Consider the following 13,902-nt stretch of genomic DNA (forward strand, 5'->3'; position numbering starts at 1 on the left):
TGTGTATTTTAGATGGTTATGCTTTTCCTCAGTAAACTGCCTCAAATTCAGGAGGATGATTTGCTTTCATCTCTGCAGGTCCAGAGATAGGGAACACACTTCTGGCTCACTATCTACACAGCCCAAAACTAAGAAGTGGGTCAAATGAAACTAAATTGTAATTTGCACGAAAAGTAGCCTTTTATGGATTTTACAAGGCAGCAAAGCTGTTTACGAAATGTCTTATGATAGCACTACCTGGATGATGCAGTTCTAGTTGTGATGCCTTTCGTAAGTGTCCTAGCAAACTGAAATCTTAGTCACAAGAGAAAGCTTTCATAAGGACCAGTAAATTTCAGATCAAAGGTTGTGTAGAAGAGAAATCTGTCTTCTGGTATCACTATTGCAATTAATGAGATAGCTGTTCAGTTTATGGGCTTGTCTTACTGTACATGTCAATACGTGCCCCTCAGACTCTCTCACTGGCGCTTCTAATGTAGTTCCTTGCAAAATTCTGGGTACTGAAGTTCCTGCCCTGTTACCTCAGCAATATGAAGAATATAAATATTAGTGATCAGGAGTGAACTGAAGAACACGTGGAAATAAACCTATGGATACAGGGAATCTGATAATCAGAATATATTCGACTTCGCACACATTTTTCTGGGTTCTGTTAATTATCAAACTGATCTATATAGTAAGTCTTTTCTCAATTAAGTATTCTGCTGTGCAGGTATTTAAAATACCGTATGCTGCCCTGACAGGAAGGCAGTATGTATTCTTCACTTACTCATGCAAACAGGTAAGTTGCAAAATACTACACATTCCCACATGATCTAACAAATGTTGAAGTGAATAATGGAAGATGTTTTATAAATATCTTTGCCATCAAGGGCGGTGCAAATTGCGTGAGTTTTTATTTTATGGGAGCAAGAGTCAAACTGTTGCATAAGCTTCTGGCATTACAAAATCTCGCTTTAACCTTCATACTGAGTTAAGTGAGTATGAGAACCTGAAACTGGATGAAATGAGCTATGTTCGCACCCAGTTTTCTGTTCTGGCTAGTTGCAGATGTCAGTCTGAGAACCTAAGCAGTGACCAAATTCCTCTTGAAAATGCTGTTTTTTTCCTGGGTGCGTTTTTGTTCTCTTCACTCTTTAACTGGTGACCTGGATTTCTGGTTGCTTAAGCATTGTCGAAAGCTACTTTTTATTAGCTTAGGAAGTCGTAGAGTAGTGCTGGAGAACATCTGCTGCCTGATCAACATTCTCTGCCAAGTAAAAAATAATCATAGGTATGTTTTTGCAGTCTCATTTTGGTCTGGTATAATCACTAGTGCTAAGTATGCTCCTCAGTTTTGATGCTGTTATGCCAAATAAAGCATAACATTTTACGTGACAATGACACCTCAGTATCAGTAACAGATGTGATGGCTCATAGGGAAGTTTTAAAGTTCTTTTCTGTTACCTAATAGATATATAATCTCATATCCAGTCAAGCACAGAATCTCAAAGTTGTCTGTTAGAAGTTTGGATCAAAAAAATTTTGTACATGTTATCTCAGTGTTTCTGGTGATAATGTTCTTTGGGCTTCTACAAGAAGATTTAGTGAAGAGTTCTAACTTCTCCAGACCATGCAGTCACGTAAAGGTAGTTGAAGTTTCAGTGAACAAGGTACCTGTGCAGTCTAGTTTGGGGGAGAACACACAATCCTTGTCTCTAACTTTTTAGCATTTGTACTATGTTCTTTCAGACTGTTGAAATTTTAGCTGTAGCTGGTGCTGTTTAGGCTTTATAACAACCTTTAATCAGAATGTCAGTGCTTGATCTGCCCACCATTCTGCCCCCAACAACTAGGTGATATGCCAAGCAGTATCTTTAGTGGAATGTGGCTTTTCACTGTCTTCAAGTACTCCGTATTCAGTACTTTGATCTTATATTGTGAGAGTAGTATATAAATATGACTGATAAGACTAACTCATTATTCCTGTCTTTCTGCTGAATGCATACAAGATCCACACTGGCTTTGGAACTGTTACTTGCTCTGCCTTAATTGTGGTTTAGTACTTGAACTCAACATGCCTAACAAAGTTATCCCCATCCTTCCTGCCTTTTAGTCAAAGACTTTGAATTTCAGCTTATTAGCAGGAACTGTTGTACTTTCCTACTCACAGATAGAGGTGATATAGTATATGACATATCTTGTCCTGATAAATGTTGCTTTTTTAAAAGTGATTAAATTTGCAGATGTAAGGCAGGTGCTTATCTGCAGTAGAGGGACAGACTCCTCAGAGTAGTTACTGTAACAGCTCTTCCGGTAGTCCTGTTAAATCTGTCTTAATGACTGATTAATTTTTAGAGTTACAGTTGAAATTGTGTGTGTAGGGAGAGGGTGGAGAAGGGGTTGGCCCAACAAAATTCTCAATCTGAATGCAAGAGCTACACAGTTTTTCTTTCTTTCTATGTGCCTGAATACTCTTATGTCCTAACCAAAGTAATCGTTTGAATATGTGTATGGATAGTTGATTATCTTTTTGTAGAAGGATGCAGATTCTCTTTTCCCCTTCCTGAACAAATAGAGGCAAGTTCTCTAAAAAGTAGAAAGAAAGAGATAAATACTGACTTGCAGACAGCTTGTCTTCAAATAAAGCAGTGGGCAACCCTGAGCGTGCAGACACAGACAACCTGATGTTACCAGGGAAAACCATTTGATTGACATTTGATTTGGGGCATGTAAGAATTTAAGCCCCAAATCCTGTAAACCTCTACTCCTTTCCCCTATTCTTGCTGTGCATGTTACTGGCAGTTGCTGTGGACCAGAGGGGAACAAATTTTTCCAGTGCTGCTTTTGCCTTTTTTCATCTTTCACCATATAGTCTCACATCTTGTTTTTGGTTTTTTTTGACCCATATTTGTGACCATGGGCTGTTATATACTGTCTCATGCTTTCTCTTAGTTCTTCTGTCTCAATTGCTTGAGCAGTCTTTCATCTATATCCACTTGAAATAAGGGCAAATTTCTGCAGAGCTGCAGGACGCACAATTTTGAGCACAAAATTATAATTTTATTTAATAACGAGTTACTCTAAGCAGCAAAGATTACAGAAAGAATTTGTTAATCTGCAAGTAAAATTTGTTTTTACTGCTGTAATGTCAGCAAAGTAAGGAGAGAAGCACACAATTTTGTAAAAGTCAAGCTCAGACTACTTTCTGATGGCAAAGGCTAGTCGTATTCTTGCCATGTCTTAACATTACTTTCCCTGAAAAAAAACCAGAGGTACCTAAGCCATTTTAGGATGGAAGAAAACCTGAATTCATTATTTATGTTGTAGTATGGTATATGTTCAGCTCGCATAACAAGTGCTATAATTCAGTGTTTAACTTGAAAACCAGTAACTTGAAATATTACTGTATTCTTAACAATACGACCAACTGAAAGCCTTTGAAATGTAAGTATTAGGGGTAACAAAGGAAATTTGAAATTATACACTTATGGGACCTTTTTTTTAATTTGTCTTTTCTGAAATCCAGTTAATATTGATAAAACATTGAATAAGCCCACAGTCAGGCCTGGCAGGATATAATGACATGATGTTAAAGGGGTACTGTGCTTGTATTTAATTTTGATAGATAATGATTAGATTACCTTTTTAGTTGTCTTTCTGGAAAATGAACACTAATGCTTTTGGAGGATGCATATTTTTCAGTTTGCTTTTGTATCCTATATCTCTTCTTTCACTTTTCCCACTCCCAGAAGCACAATGACCAAGTTATTTTCCATTTGTAATGCAGTTGACCTAAAGGCAGAAAAATCAGCCAATTGCATCTTACTCAAGACTGTTTTGTGTTGTTTGTAGACTGGGAAATGGTGCAACTGTATTGATGCAAATTTCCTACCCCACGACCCCCCCCATGGAAGTTGAAATTTTGCTCATCTCAATTCTACTTTATTTATGCCATAGTTAAAGTTATGGCTCCACCTACCAAAGAGGGAAGTGTCACAAGATGATGTGGAAGAAATGAGATGGGGGAGTGAAGTCCATGAAATCACCTTGGAAACATGTTGGTTTATCGGGCAGAGTTAAGTACGCTGGGGCTAAAACCATTCAAGTGGGAGCACACACTGAAGTTCTGCTCCTGCATGGAGCCCTGAACTGTGAAATGTCTGAAGTTTTCAGGTGTTGCATTATATTCCAAGGAGTGTGGCTTTTATACTTCTACTAAGCCAATCCAGTAGTTAGATGTTCTTGCTGGGGATGTTTCTGTTCACTACTTGCTCCTGCTTTTCTGTGCTGCTGTGCACCTAATCCTGTGGTGAGCTCATTCAGAAGGTGAAGCTAGTAAAAAGGGGATTACTGTTTCTGTGATTCATCTCTGTGAATTGGCTCATAATAATGTCAAATGCCTAATGCAGGTATAATGGAGAAGGCCAGAATGGGAAAAAAGACAAAAGGAATAAGACTGGCAGCAGTTATCTGTTAAATCACTTTAATTGTAAGAAATGAGTACATGAAAAAAAATCTATACAGTGTAAAGTGTTAACTATAAACACCAATTTTCTCACTATTCTCAGTTTTTTGCTTTCAAAGATGGAACACAATTTTTACTGAAGTGGTGGTGGTTCTCTCACAGCTTCCAGCTCCTGAATGTTGTGGGAAAGAGAAAAACATTGTTTAATTAGTGGGAAAAGTTTGGAGAATGGAAACAATAGGAACCTTTTTGCCACGACCTCTGTAGTTCATTCTTGGAGGGTGGGGAGTGTGGTGTAAGAACCCAAATCTGTCACAAGAAACCTGCATTCTGTTGGTTAAGTTTTGATTTCTGAATACTGACTTCTAGGATAATTAGACTCTCTTACTGCTGGGCCAAAACGTAACAGACTGGGACTTTGAATTAATCTTCTTAGGCCACTCCAGCTTAAAAAAAAAAAAAAATATTAGAAATTGAAAACTCCAAAATGGTAGCTATTGTCAGTCAACTGGAACTTCTCAAGTGAGTACATTATGAAGCAAAGCAGAAGGCACCACTTTTTCATGCATTTAGAATCATGGAAAGGAAGGTTATGAGTAGTAATTAAGTGCACATGAAATTTGTAGAAACTGAACTATTGTCTTGATGGATGAATGTATCAGCACAGTTTACCTTGTATCTTAAGCCTTGAGTTATGGAATTGAAATAAGCTCTTACAGCTAGACTTAGTAAGGAGCTTCTGGTGAATAAACATTGTCTTTCTGATGAGGTCCTGGGACTTTTGATAATGGGAGATGCGTTTTGCAGAACAGTGAAGGCTTTTTTGTTCTCTTCTGATATCAGGAAGAGAAGCTTGGATTGTAAGATTGCTTCAGCACTTCATCTTTCATATGACTGCAGTGTTTCACTATTTCTGTCTAGACGGAAGGCTGGGGGATCCTGTTTCTTAAGCAAAATTTGCAGTTAGATGAAAGTTCGTCAGTAACAGTGGAGTTTCTAGGTCTCTTCCATACTTTATCTTTTTTCCAACATTAAGGTAAATTAAAGAGTCCTCAGTAGTCAAGGCTATGAATAGTAGAAATCTTCCTTCCACGTACCAAGTTTTTACTCAAAGTTGAAACTGGTTTAAAGTCTACATTTTAAAATGGAAACTTCCCAGTAGGATAAGCCTGTATTTGGCAGTGTCTGTTTCCAAAAGCATCTTTTGGGAAGATATTTTTGTTGCAGGATGGAGGGACTCTCTGATTTGCCTTCAATAGTAGTAGTATTCAAGAGATCAGGAATTCGTCTTGGCTCTTAGTGCAGTCATTTTAGCTTTATCCCTAGATTATTTGCTAAAAACCATTGGGGGATCTTATCCCTTTATTTTACGTTCATCTTTTTATGATGTGACCTCTGTAGCCCTTACTCTAGTAAGGGTCAGAGCTTTTGTCTTCCAGACATGGATCTAAAGTGTCAGAATATTATCTGTATGCATTTATTTAATTGTCTTTTGATCTTCTGTAAGGCTTCAGGTTTGCACATTACACTTAAGAATCCTGTGTAGAAGACCAAGTAATACTTAATTCCTCAGTGTAGGCAGTGCTTGTGGAAAATTGGTTTTGTTCATGTTAGGCTCAATGTTCTGATCACTGAGGTTGACCTTTCAGTTTGAGGAAGAAAGATAATGCTCTCCTTCACAAAAGGATTTTGATGCTGATGAGAAGTCAGCATATAAACTCCATACAGTAATTCTGTTAGCAATCCAGCTGCATTTCAGAGAGGGATACAATCTACTTGCATGAGACATGTATTGGTAAATAACATTTGAGGCAGAAGAAAATGCCTATTACAAAATTAAAACACAGCAGCACAGGCTTCCTTGTGCTGAAATGTATTTAGTGTCACTTAAAGCATATGACTTTCTTTTCTCCTCCATCTGCTGCTGCTTCCATACTGGAGTTAACTTTTTGTTGCACAAAACCCCTTAGAAATATTACAAATGGGAAATGTCTCATCTGGGTTAGCTATGTGAGTCTTCAGGGGATCTAATTATATCTAAGCAGAAGAGAAAGACGAGATTGAGAGGAGAGACTAAAACTTCTTTTTGGTTGGGTTTGTGAAGGTTCCATCACAGAAGACAGCACATTGGTTTGGATAGACAAGACAGTAAGATCCCCTTTTCCCTCCCATCTGTCTGCTCATGGTTACTTGTGAGCATGCTCAGAAGTTGTCTGTTCAAACATGACTACCCCCTTTTTATTTTTCCCTCTTTTTAAAGGCTTTTTAACAATTCCATGACTAATAATTCCATGTCTGAAGAAACTTAGCTTAGAAATACAAGTTCTTGCCCTTGTACCTCACTCTACCACCTACTTAGTTAAGAACGTATCGGGTTCATCTTTGCAGACACCTTAGCCTGTTTTTATGAATAATATTCTAGGTTTGGGCAAAGGAGAAAAATGCATTCTCCTCCAGGTAGTCAGCTTTGCACATGCATACAACTAAGCTTGATTTTTTGATCAGTGCTACAGTGTGTAGTTACCCACTGTGAACATACTTATTAAATGGTTAACATCTGGCCTCATAAATAAGACTTCAGTTTCTGCACAGATTCTCGTTACGTTTGTGATATGTCTCTAGTGAATTCATGATGCAAATACCTGAAACTGCTTCACAAAGGCATACTGTAACTTTTAGCACTAGTTGACCTAGTAGGAGAGCAGTTCCTTTCTTTCTAGAACTTTTTTTTTAGTATGGACCAATAAAGGAGTGATTGTTCTAATAGCTGACAGTTTCACTGAGGAGTGTTTCTACTGTAGGTATTCACTTCACCAGGGATGCAAGTTTTGCTTTCTAGTAGTTCATTGCTTAGGCTGCACAGTATTCACGACTGTCTCTCTTAAATGACCTTCTGCTTTCCCCAAGAAAAGCTTTGAAATATTTTCTTGTTTCTGTTCTTGAAAATATTTTCCTAGACAACTGATTCTCTAACTGAAGACTCTAATTTGGAAAGCAAGACCATGTGAGGGCAAGTAGTAGTGCTGGAGATCTATTTAAAGTTTACTAGGTTTAGGTGAAGAGTCTTTGCTTCCAAGCAATTAATCTTTAAAGACCAGTAGAATATTTCAGTAATTACTTTAACAATAAAGGTCCTTGATGATCTGAGCCAATAATGTGTTTTAATATGGTAACTCTAAAACCATTAATTGGCCAAGCCCCATCTCTTGCTATACTTTGAGCCAGATGGCATGGAATGGAAAAAAACACTAGTGGTTTGGGATAACGAATAGGTTTTCCCATTATTTTCAAGTTTAGAGTACTTTTGAGTTAAGGGCGAGGTAAAAAGCAGCAGTAAAATTTAGGGAAAACTGCCTATCGCCATTTTGTTATGGCTGAAAAATAAGTTTTAGAAGATCTGTGTTCAGAGTTGTTTCTAAAGGTTGTAGCTTGCTTTTCAACTTTCTCAACTTATGAAATAATTGGTCATTGGTCATTTAAGAACTGAGGCAGTCAGCTGGGTGTTTGCAAACTCCAGTAATTCCTATAAACCTCTGCATCTGTGATTGCCTCCTTGCTTGTTGTCTGTTAAGTGCTGCAGGCACACAGTATTTTATCATCATCAGCATGACTCTGCTTATGCTACATCTGTACTTGCTGTTGGTTAGGCTGGAAGGAGGAGGAATAGTAATCAGTAATATCAGTTTCATTACAGTATATTTTTTCTGTAATCCTACATCCATCTTGCGTCCCCTGAAGAATTATCACTCAGATTTCCAATGGAAGGTGACAGGAACAGAACTAACTGGCAGTGAAGTGGGTGACTAGTGTGATATACTAGTCTTGACTGGCAGACCGTCTCCTTGTTTCTTGGTAGGTGGAGCCCTAACTTTGCTGTTGCTGGGTAGAATGGGAGAAGACTATAACAATTACAGTGAGTAACTTTGCCATACAGATAAGTACAACCCAGAACACTGTTCAGAGGATTGATTCTGTCATGACACCTAAAATTCTAGCCCTTGTATCACTAACAGTGTCACTGTTCTTGTTTTGTTTTTTTTCTCCAACCTTAGTTCCCATCTTTTAATTCAAATTTGTTAGACATATAACTTTGCTGACTGAAACTGACCTGTGATTGCCATAGACGTATTGAGGTTGTCTCCTTGATGAGGTTCAATTAAACTTCTGCTAGATGTGTAAAATATAGTGCTGGCTTGTATTTTATTTTTTTCCTTTGAAAAAAAAACCACATTAAATTTTACAGTATTCACACAAGTTGATATTTGGGTGCATTTTCACATGCATAGCCTGTATATATTGTACTTTCTGTAAAGTTGCTTTTCTTTTCCCCTTTTTCTCTGCCAAAAGGATTCTGATACACCACCTTGCACAGCTCCTAATGTTTACCAGTTCAGTCTGCAAGCACCGACTCAGCTTATGGCCAGTTTACCACCCGCATTGCCTATGCCAAGTGGTAAACCCCAGTCTGCGCCTACGAGAACCTTGATAATGGCCGCCAGTAATCAGGTATGAGCCAACTAAATGGAGCGATTTTTTTAATGAGAAAGTGATCAAATTGGAAGTGTAGATCATTTGTGCTGTGCAGTCAGTCTAAACACCTCTGAAGATAACCGTCATGCAGCATGTGCTAAACTTTATGTAATCATGAAAGTACTTATCTGCCATGTCAGAAGTGTGGGGAGAAGAATGGGTGGGAAAGGGTTCGGTGTTTGAGATGCATTTTTGAATATAAAAGCCCTTCCATGGCACACAGACACCTAGGAATAAATTGAAGGGAGGGTGTCAAGTGTCTGACTCCCTTAAGTTTTATTTGAGACTCCTGGTGCCTAGTGGGCACCAGTGGGATATTTGCAGATCTTTAGGCTATTTAACTTCCTGTTCTTAAAATAGAAACTTCATGTAGGTGGTGTATCTGTAAGCTAGTTTTTGAATCTGAAGTAGCAGTACTGACCTGTCTAGGCTTGTTTAGTTGTCTTGATTTTGAATTATTAGAACAGATCCGACTACACTCGTAACTTTCTGTAGTATGTGTTAGAGAACAGAAAATGATGGGCATGTGTACAAGAATTTTTACCAAAATATTAAATGTGTGCTTAAATGTGCTGGCAGGTGAACATCCAGGGAAACTGTATGTTGCTTGCCTAGCCTGAAGTATTATATCTAATGTATCTGTTATAGTAAATAGTACATGAGGAAGAAAAATCCTCAGTTTTTCATACAGACTCAGTGCCTCTGTCTGTAGGGAACTCCCACATTCTTGATTATTAAAACTTTTAGTTAAAACAACTGCATCGCATGAGATTTAATGCAAGTTGTGGAGTGTAGGTTTTTCTTTTAAACCTAGTTTTGGTCAGGTTCTTATGTTTTCCTTCTCTCAGTGCTTCTATGTTTGGGAATCTAGGGCCGGGAAATTTTTAATTTAATGACCTTGTGTTTTTTATTTTATTCAGCACTTCCTTGACACTTTAGGCATGGTACAAGATGTATTTGTTTCAGTCTCTGCTTTGAGATTGTTCAAGTATTTTGCAGAATCACAGAATAGTTGAGGTTGGAAGGGGCGCCTGGAAGTCACCTAGTCCAACCCTGCTGCTGAAAACAGGGTCAGCTACAGGAGGTTGCTCAAGGCCTTGTCCAGTCAAGGTTCATGTATCTCCAAGGACAGAGACTCCACAACTGCTCTGGGCAACTTGTTCCAATAAAAGTTTTTTCTTCAGTTTAAATGGTGTTTCTGTATTTTAGTTTATGCCTCTTGCTTCTTGTCCTTTTACTGGGCACCAATGAGAAAAGTCTGTCTCCATCTTCTTTATAAACTCTCATTAGTTAGACCTGTCAGTAAGATCCTTCCTAAGCTCTCTCTTCTTGAGACTGAACAGTGCTGCCTCTGTCGTAATTTCCTTGTATGAGAAATGTTTCAGTCCCTTTTTATCTTCATGGACCTTCACTAGATTCACTCCTATATGTCCATGTCTCTTCACTACAGGGGAGTCCAGACCTGGGTCCAGCACGCCATGTGTGGCCTCACCGGTGCTGAGTAGAGGGGAAGTGATCACCTCTCTTGACCTCTTCCTAATGCAGCCAGGATGCTGTTGGACTTCCTTGATGCAAGGGCATGTTGCTCGCTCGTGTTCAACTTGTCCGCTGGGAATCCCTGGTCATTTTATTGCAGTCTTCTTTACAGATGGTCAGTGCCCAGTCTGTACTGGTGCGTGGGATTATTCCTTCCCAAGGGCAGAGTTTAGTGTTTCTGTTTGTCAAACTTCATGAGATTCCTGCCAGCCCATTTTTACAGCCTGACGAGGTCCCTCTTTATGGCAGCACAGCTATTTTAAGTATTAGCCACTCCATCCAATTTTGTATAATCTGCAGCCTTGCTGAGGGTCGCTCTCTCCCATCATCCAGGTCATTAACAAAGATGTTAACTGGTATTGGCCCTAGTATCAGCTCTTGGGATTTTCCACTAACTGCTGACCTCCACTGCTATATAAGGGAATACTTTTCATTCAGCTTGTGACTTTGATTTATCTGTCTAGAGATGGTAACTGCCACTTATTACAGAATTTAAAAAAAATAATCAGTGCTTTAAACATTGAAACTCTTAGATGAATAATGAAGAAATTTCATCTGGACAGCATCTTTAATGTTCATTAATATCAGCATTGAATTAGGGCATATTATAGCTTGTTGCCCAAATTCTTCAGTTACTACACAAGTGTTTGGTTTAGGTTTTTGACCCTCTTTTTCATTTAGACCAGGCTACTTTCCCTTTGCACACTGCAGGTGTTCCACTATTTCCTTTTAGGCAGGTTAGCATAGAAGCTGTTACCACATACTCTTCCCAGCTACCTCTGCAATCCTCAGTCATCTACCAAGCCCCACTTGTATCTTGAGGTATACTTTTTGTTTTAATCTTCTAAATGATTACACAGATTCCTCTTCCCCTCTTCCCCCCTTTACCTGTCCTCCCCTACTGCTGAGTCTTACCTAGGCAAAACCAGCTCAGCTTATCTGAAGGGGAAATGTTTTCTATTAGTGAGGAGCTGATAGAACAATATATTGCTATTTTAGTGTCTGAAATGGAGTATTCACATAGAATCATAGAATGGTTTGGGTTTGAAGGGACCTGAAGTCTAAGTTCCAGCCCCCCTGCTGTGTGCAGGGATACTTTTCGCTAGACCAGATTGCTCAAAGCCTCATCAGTAAAAAATTTCTTCCTAATATCTAATCTAGATCTACCCTCTTTCAGCTTAAAACCATTACCCCTTGTCTTATCACTACACTTACTGATAGAGTGCCTCCCCATCTTTCCTGTAGGTCCTACATGGTACTGTACAGTACAGTCTGAAATTTTTGAAGTTTGGTTAAAATAAAACTGGAGAGCTATTTTAAGTTAAACTTAATCTAAATGCAAACTTAGTCTAGTTTATTCATTTCCTTAACAACTCTGCTTTTCTGAAGAGGGACCCTGAAGCTTAACTTTGTCAAAATCACACAAAAAAAGAACCCAGTTTTGAGGCACGCAGTTGTTGGTTCAAAACAAGTTGGCATCCAGAGTTTTTGCCTCAGTTGTGAAGAGGCAATGTGTTGTATGAATTTTGGATCTCTGTTGGAATTTTGAAGCTTGGAAAACAACTGCTTTGTGGCACTTTTTCTGGCTTCCTGTTACTTGGCTGTCCTTTCCAATACTTAACTGTTCTTTTAGTAGTTTGTTCAACACTTATAGGTTTAACAAATTGGAAGTTTTTCTGTGGGTTTTGCTTGACAAAGATGAGTCTTTGAGATTCATGTTAAATCAGATGACTTTCTTGCTATCTACAGTTAAGAAATAGGATGATGGTTTTTTTCTGCATTGAATTTATCAAAAGCTTATGTATTGTGAAATAGAAATTTTATTTTTTGACGAGAATTATGACCAAGTCAGAAGTGGGAAATGAAATAATTTCATACAGAATACTCTAAATGTCTCCTTTTAATTTGCAACTTTCTGAAGAATGACTTAGCTAGGTTAGGTTGGTGGCTTTTCTTTTGCAGTTGGTGTAACTTAAAACCATGCTAGTTTATAATTTTTAATGGGTACATTTTACTAGCTAGCTCAGAGGACTCCTATCCTGATAGACTTGAACATGTGCAAGCCTTTTTTTTTAACAGCAGATGTTGTTTTATATTTAAAAAGTTTTTGAAGAGGATTCATTTGTCTGCATGGTGTCTTCAGCCTTTTCCCTGGCAACTTTCTCTGCCTTGGTTCAGCTTGGAAGAGGGCACTAACTGTTTTAGAAAAACTTGAAGCCTTCTAGGCAAATTCTCTGCCATTAAAACTTCCTAATACTTGCTTTTTTGAAACAGCTTTGGAGTGATTACCAGTTGTGTTTACATACTGCATAATTAGTTGAAAAATTTCTGGGTAGTTCAGGGACTAATTAAGTTCCTGATATAGGTCTGGGTGCTTTTTGGGGTCATAATCGTAGTTTTTTCCCAGTAATAATTCTGCTTTGCTGACAAGCAGTTTGAAATTTCACTTGGGGAGAGCACAACAGTTTATGAACCAGTGCTGCCCACTGGAATAAGCAGAAAAACAGATAATGGCATACATGTCCAGATGAATGGAGGGAGTGGAAATTGCTTGGTGACTTCCTATGGAGAGAAGGGACTACTTTCCTTGTTACCTTGGAATGAAAAAAGTTCAGTACATTCTTGCTTGGATTGCTGGTCACTTAAAGTCACTAATGAAGACAGAAGAAACTTCATGTTGTTTAGGTCAGAAGAGGTAATTTATTTTTAAGTTGTCTTTTTTTTTTTTTTTTTTTTTTAGGTCAGAAGAGGTAATTTCTTTTTAAGTTGTCTTTTTTTTTTTTTTTCCTCCCCAAAGAGTAGTCTTTCGAATCAAAAAGTACGTAAAACCAGTAAGCACCAGTCCTTTTGCTGCCCTGCTTTCTAGTGTGCCTTTTCTGTCCAAGAAAAACTCCACTGAAGACACTTTAGATGAGTGGTATCTCACTGTGAATGTATTCATTGAGAATTTTGTAGCAGAATTCACTGGCTCAGTTGTGAAGCACAGAAGACAAAAAATGAAACCTTAATGTCAGTGCTGAAATACCACAGTCTAAATAACTCTTAGAAGAACTTGTAGTAGTTTGTTTTTCAGATTCTTTTGTTTGGCCATATAAGGCTGGACATGTAGCAGTAATCCTGATTTTTGTTTGTGTAATACACCTTTATCTTCCACTGTCACTGTAATCAGATTGTTGCTCCCAAACTGAGATTGATTTGAATATTCAAATATGCATTTCCTCTACTTTTTCACATGAACTGTATTGATATCAGCTCGTCATTTGGAAAGTGTTTTGGGTCTACTGGCTGTAATAGTACTTTTTTGTTCCAAATAAAAAGTGAGAAATCTCAGTAAGATGTATCTTTAAGGTCTAAAATTGTCAGCTTTATGTTAGAGAAGCTATTACCTC

General features: G+C 38.1%; 1 protein-coding gene across 2 annotated transcripts in view; it reads left to right on the forward strand.

The window, feature by feature from the left end:
- The window catches only part of PAPD7 (PAP associated domain containing 7), a 42,633-nt gene that overhangs the window by 21,260 nt on the left and 7,471 nt on the right, over positions 1 to 13,902 (forward strand). The window contains exon 10 of one of the 2 annotated variants that reach the window (XM_010087657.1): positions 8,795 to 8,953. The exons of the other annotated variant lie outside the window; for it this stretch is intronic. Within the exon in view, the coding sequence (XP_010085959.1) occupies positions 8,795 to 8,953 (159 nt within the window). The remainder of the gene's footprint in view (positions 1 to 8,794; positions 8,954 to 13,902) is intronic. 2 annotated transcript variants of the gene reach the window in all.

The sequence above is a fragment of the Pterocles gutturalis genome, unplaced genomic scaffold (genome assembly GCF_000699245.1).
Source record: "Pterocles gutturalis isolate BGI_N339 unplaced genomic scaffold, ASM69924v1 scaffold22211, whole genome shotgun sequence".
NCBI classification, from domain to species: Eukaryota; Metazoa; Chordata; class Aves; order Pterocliformes; family Pteroclidae; genus Pterocles; species Pterocles gutturalis.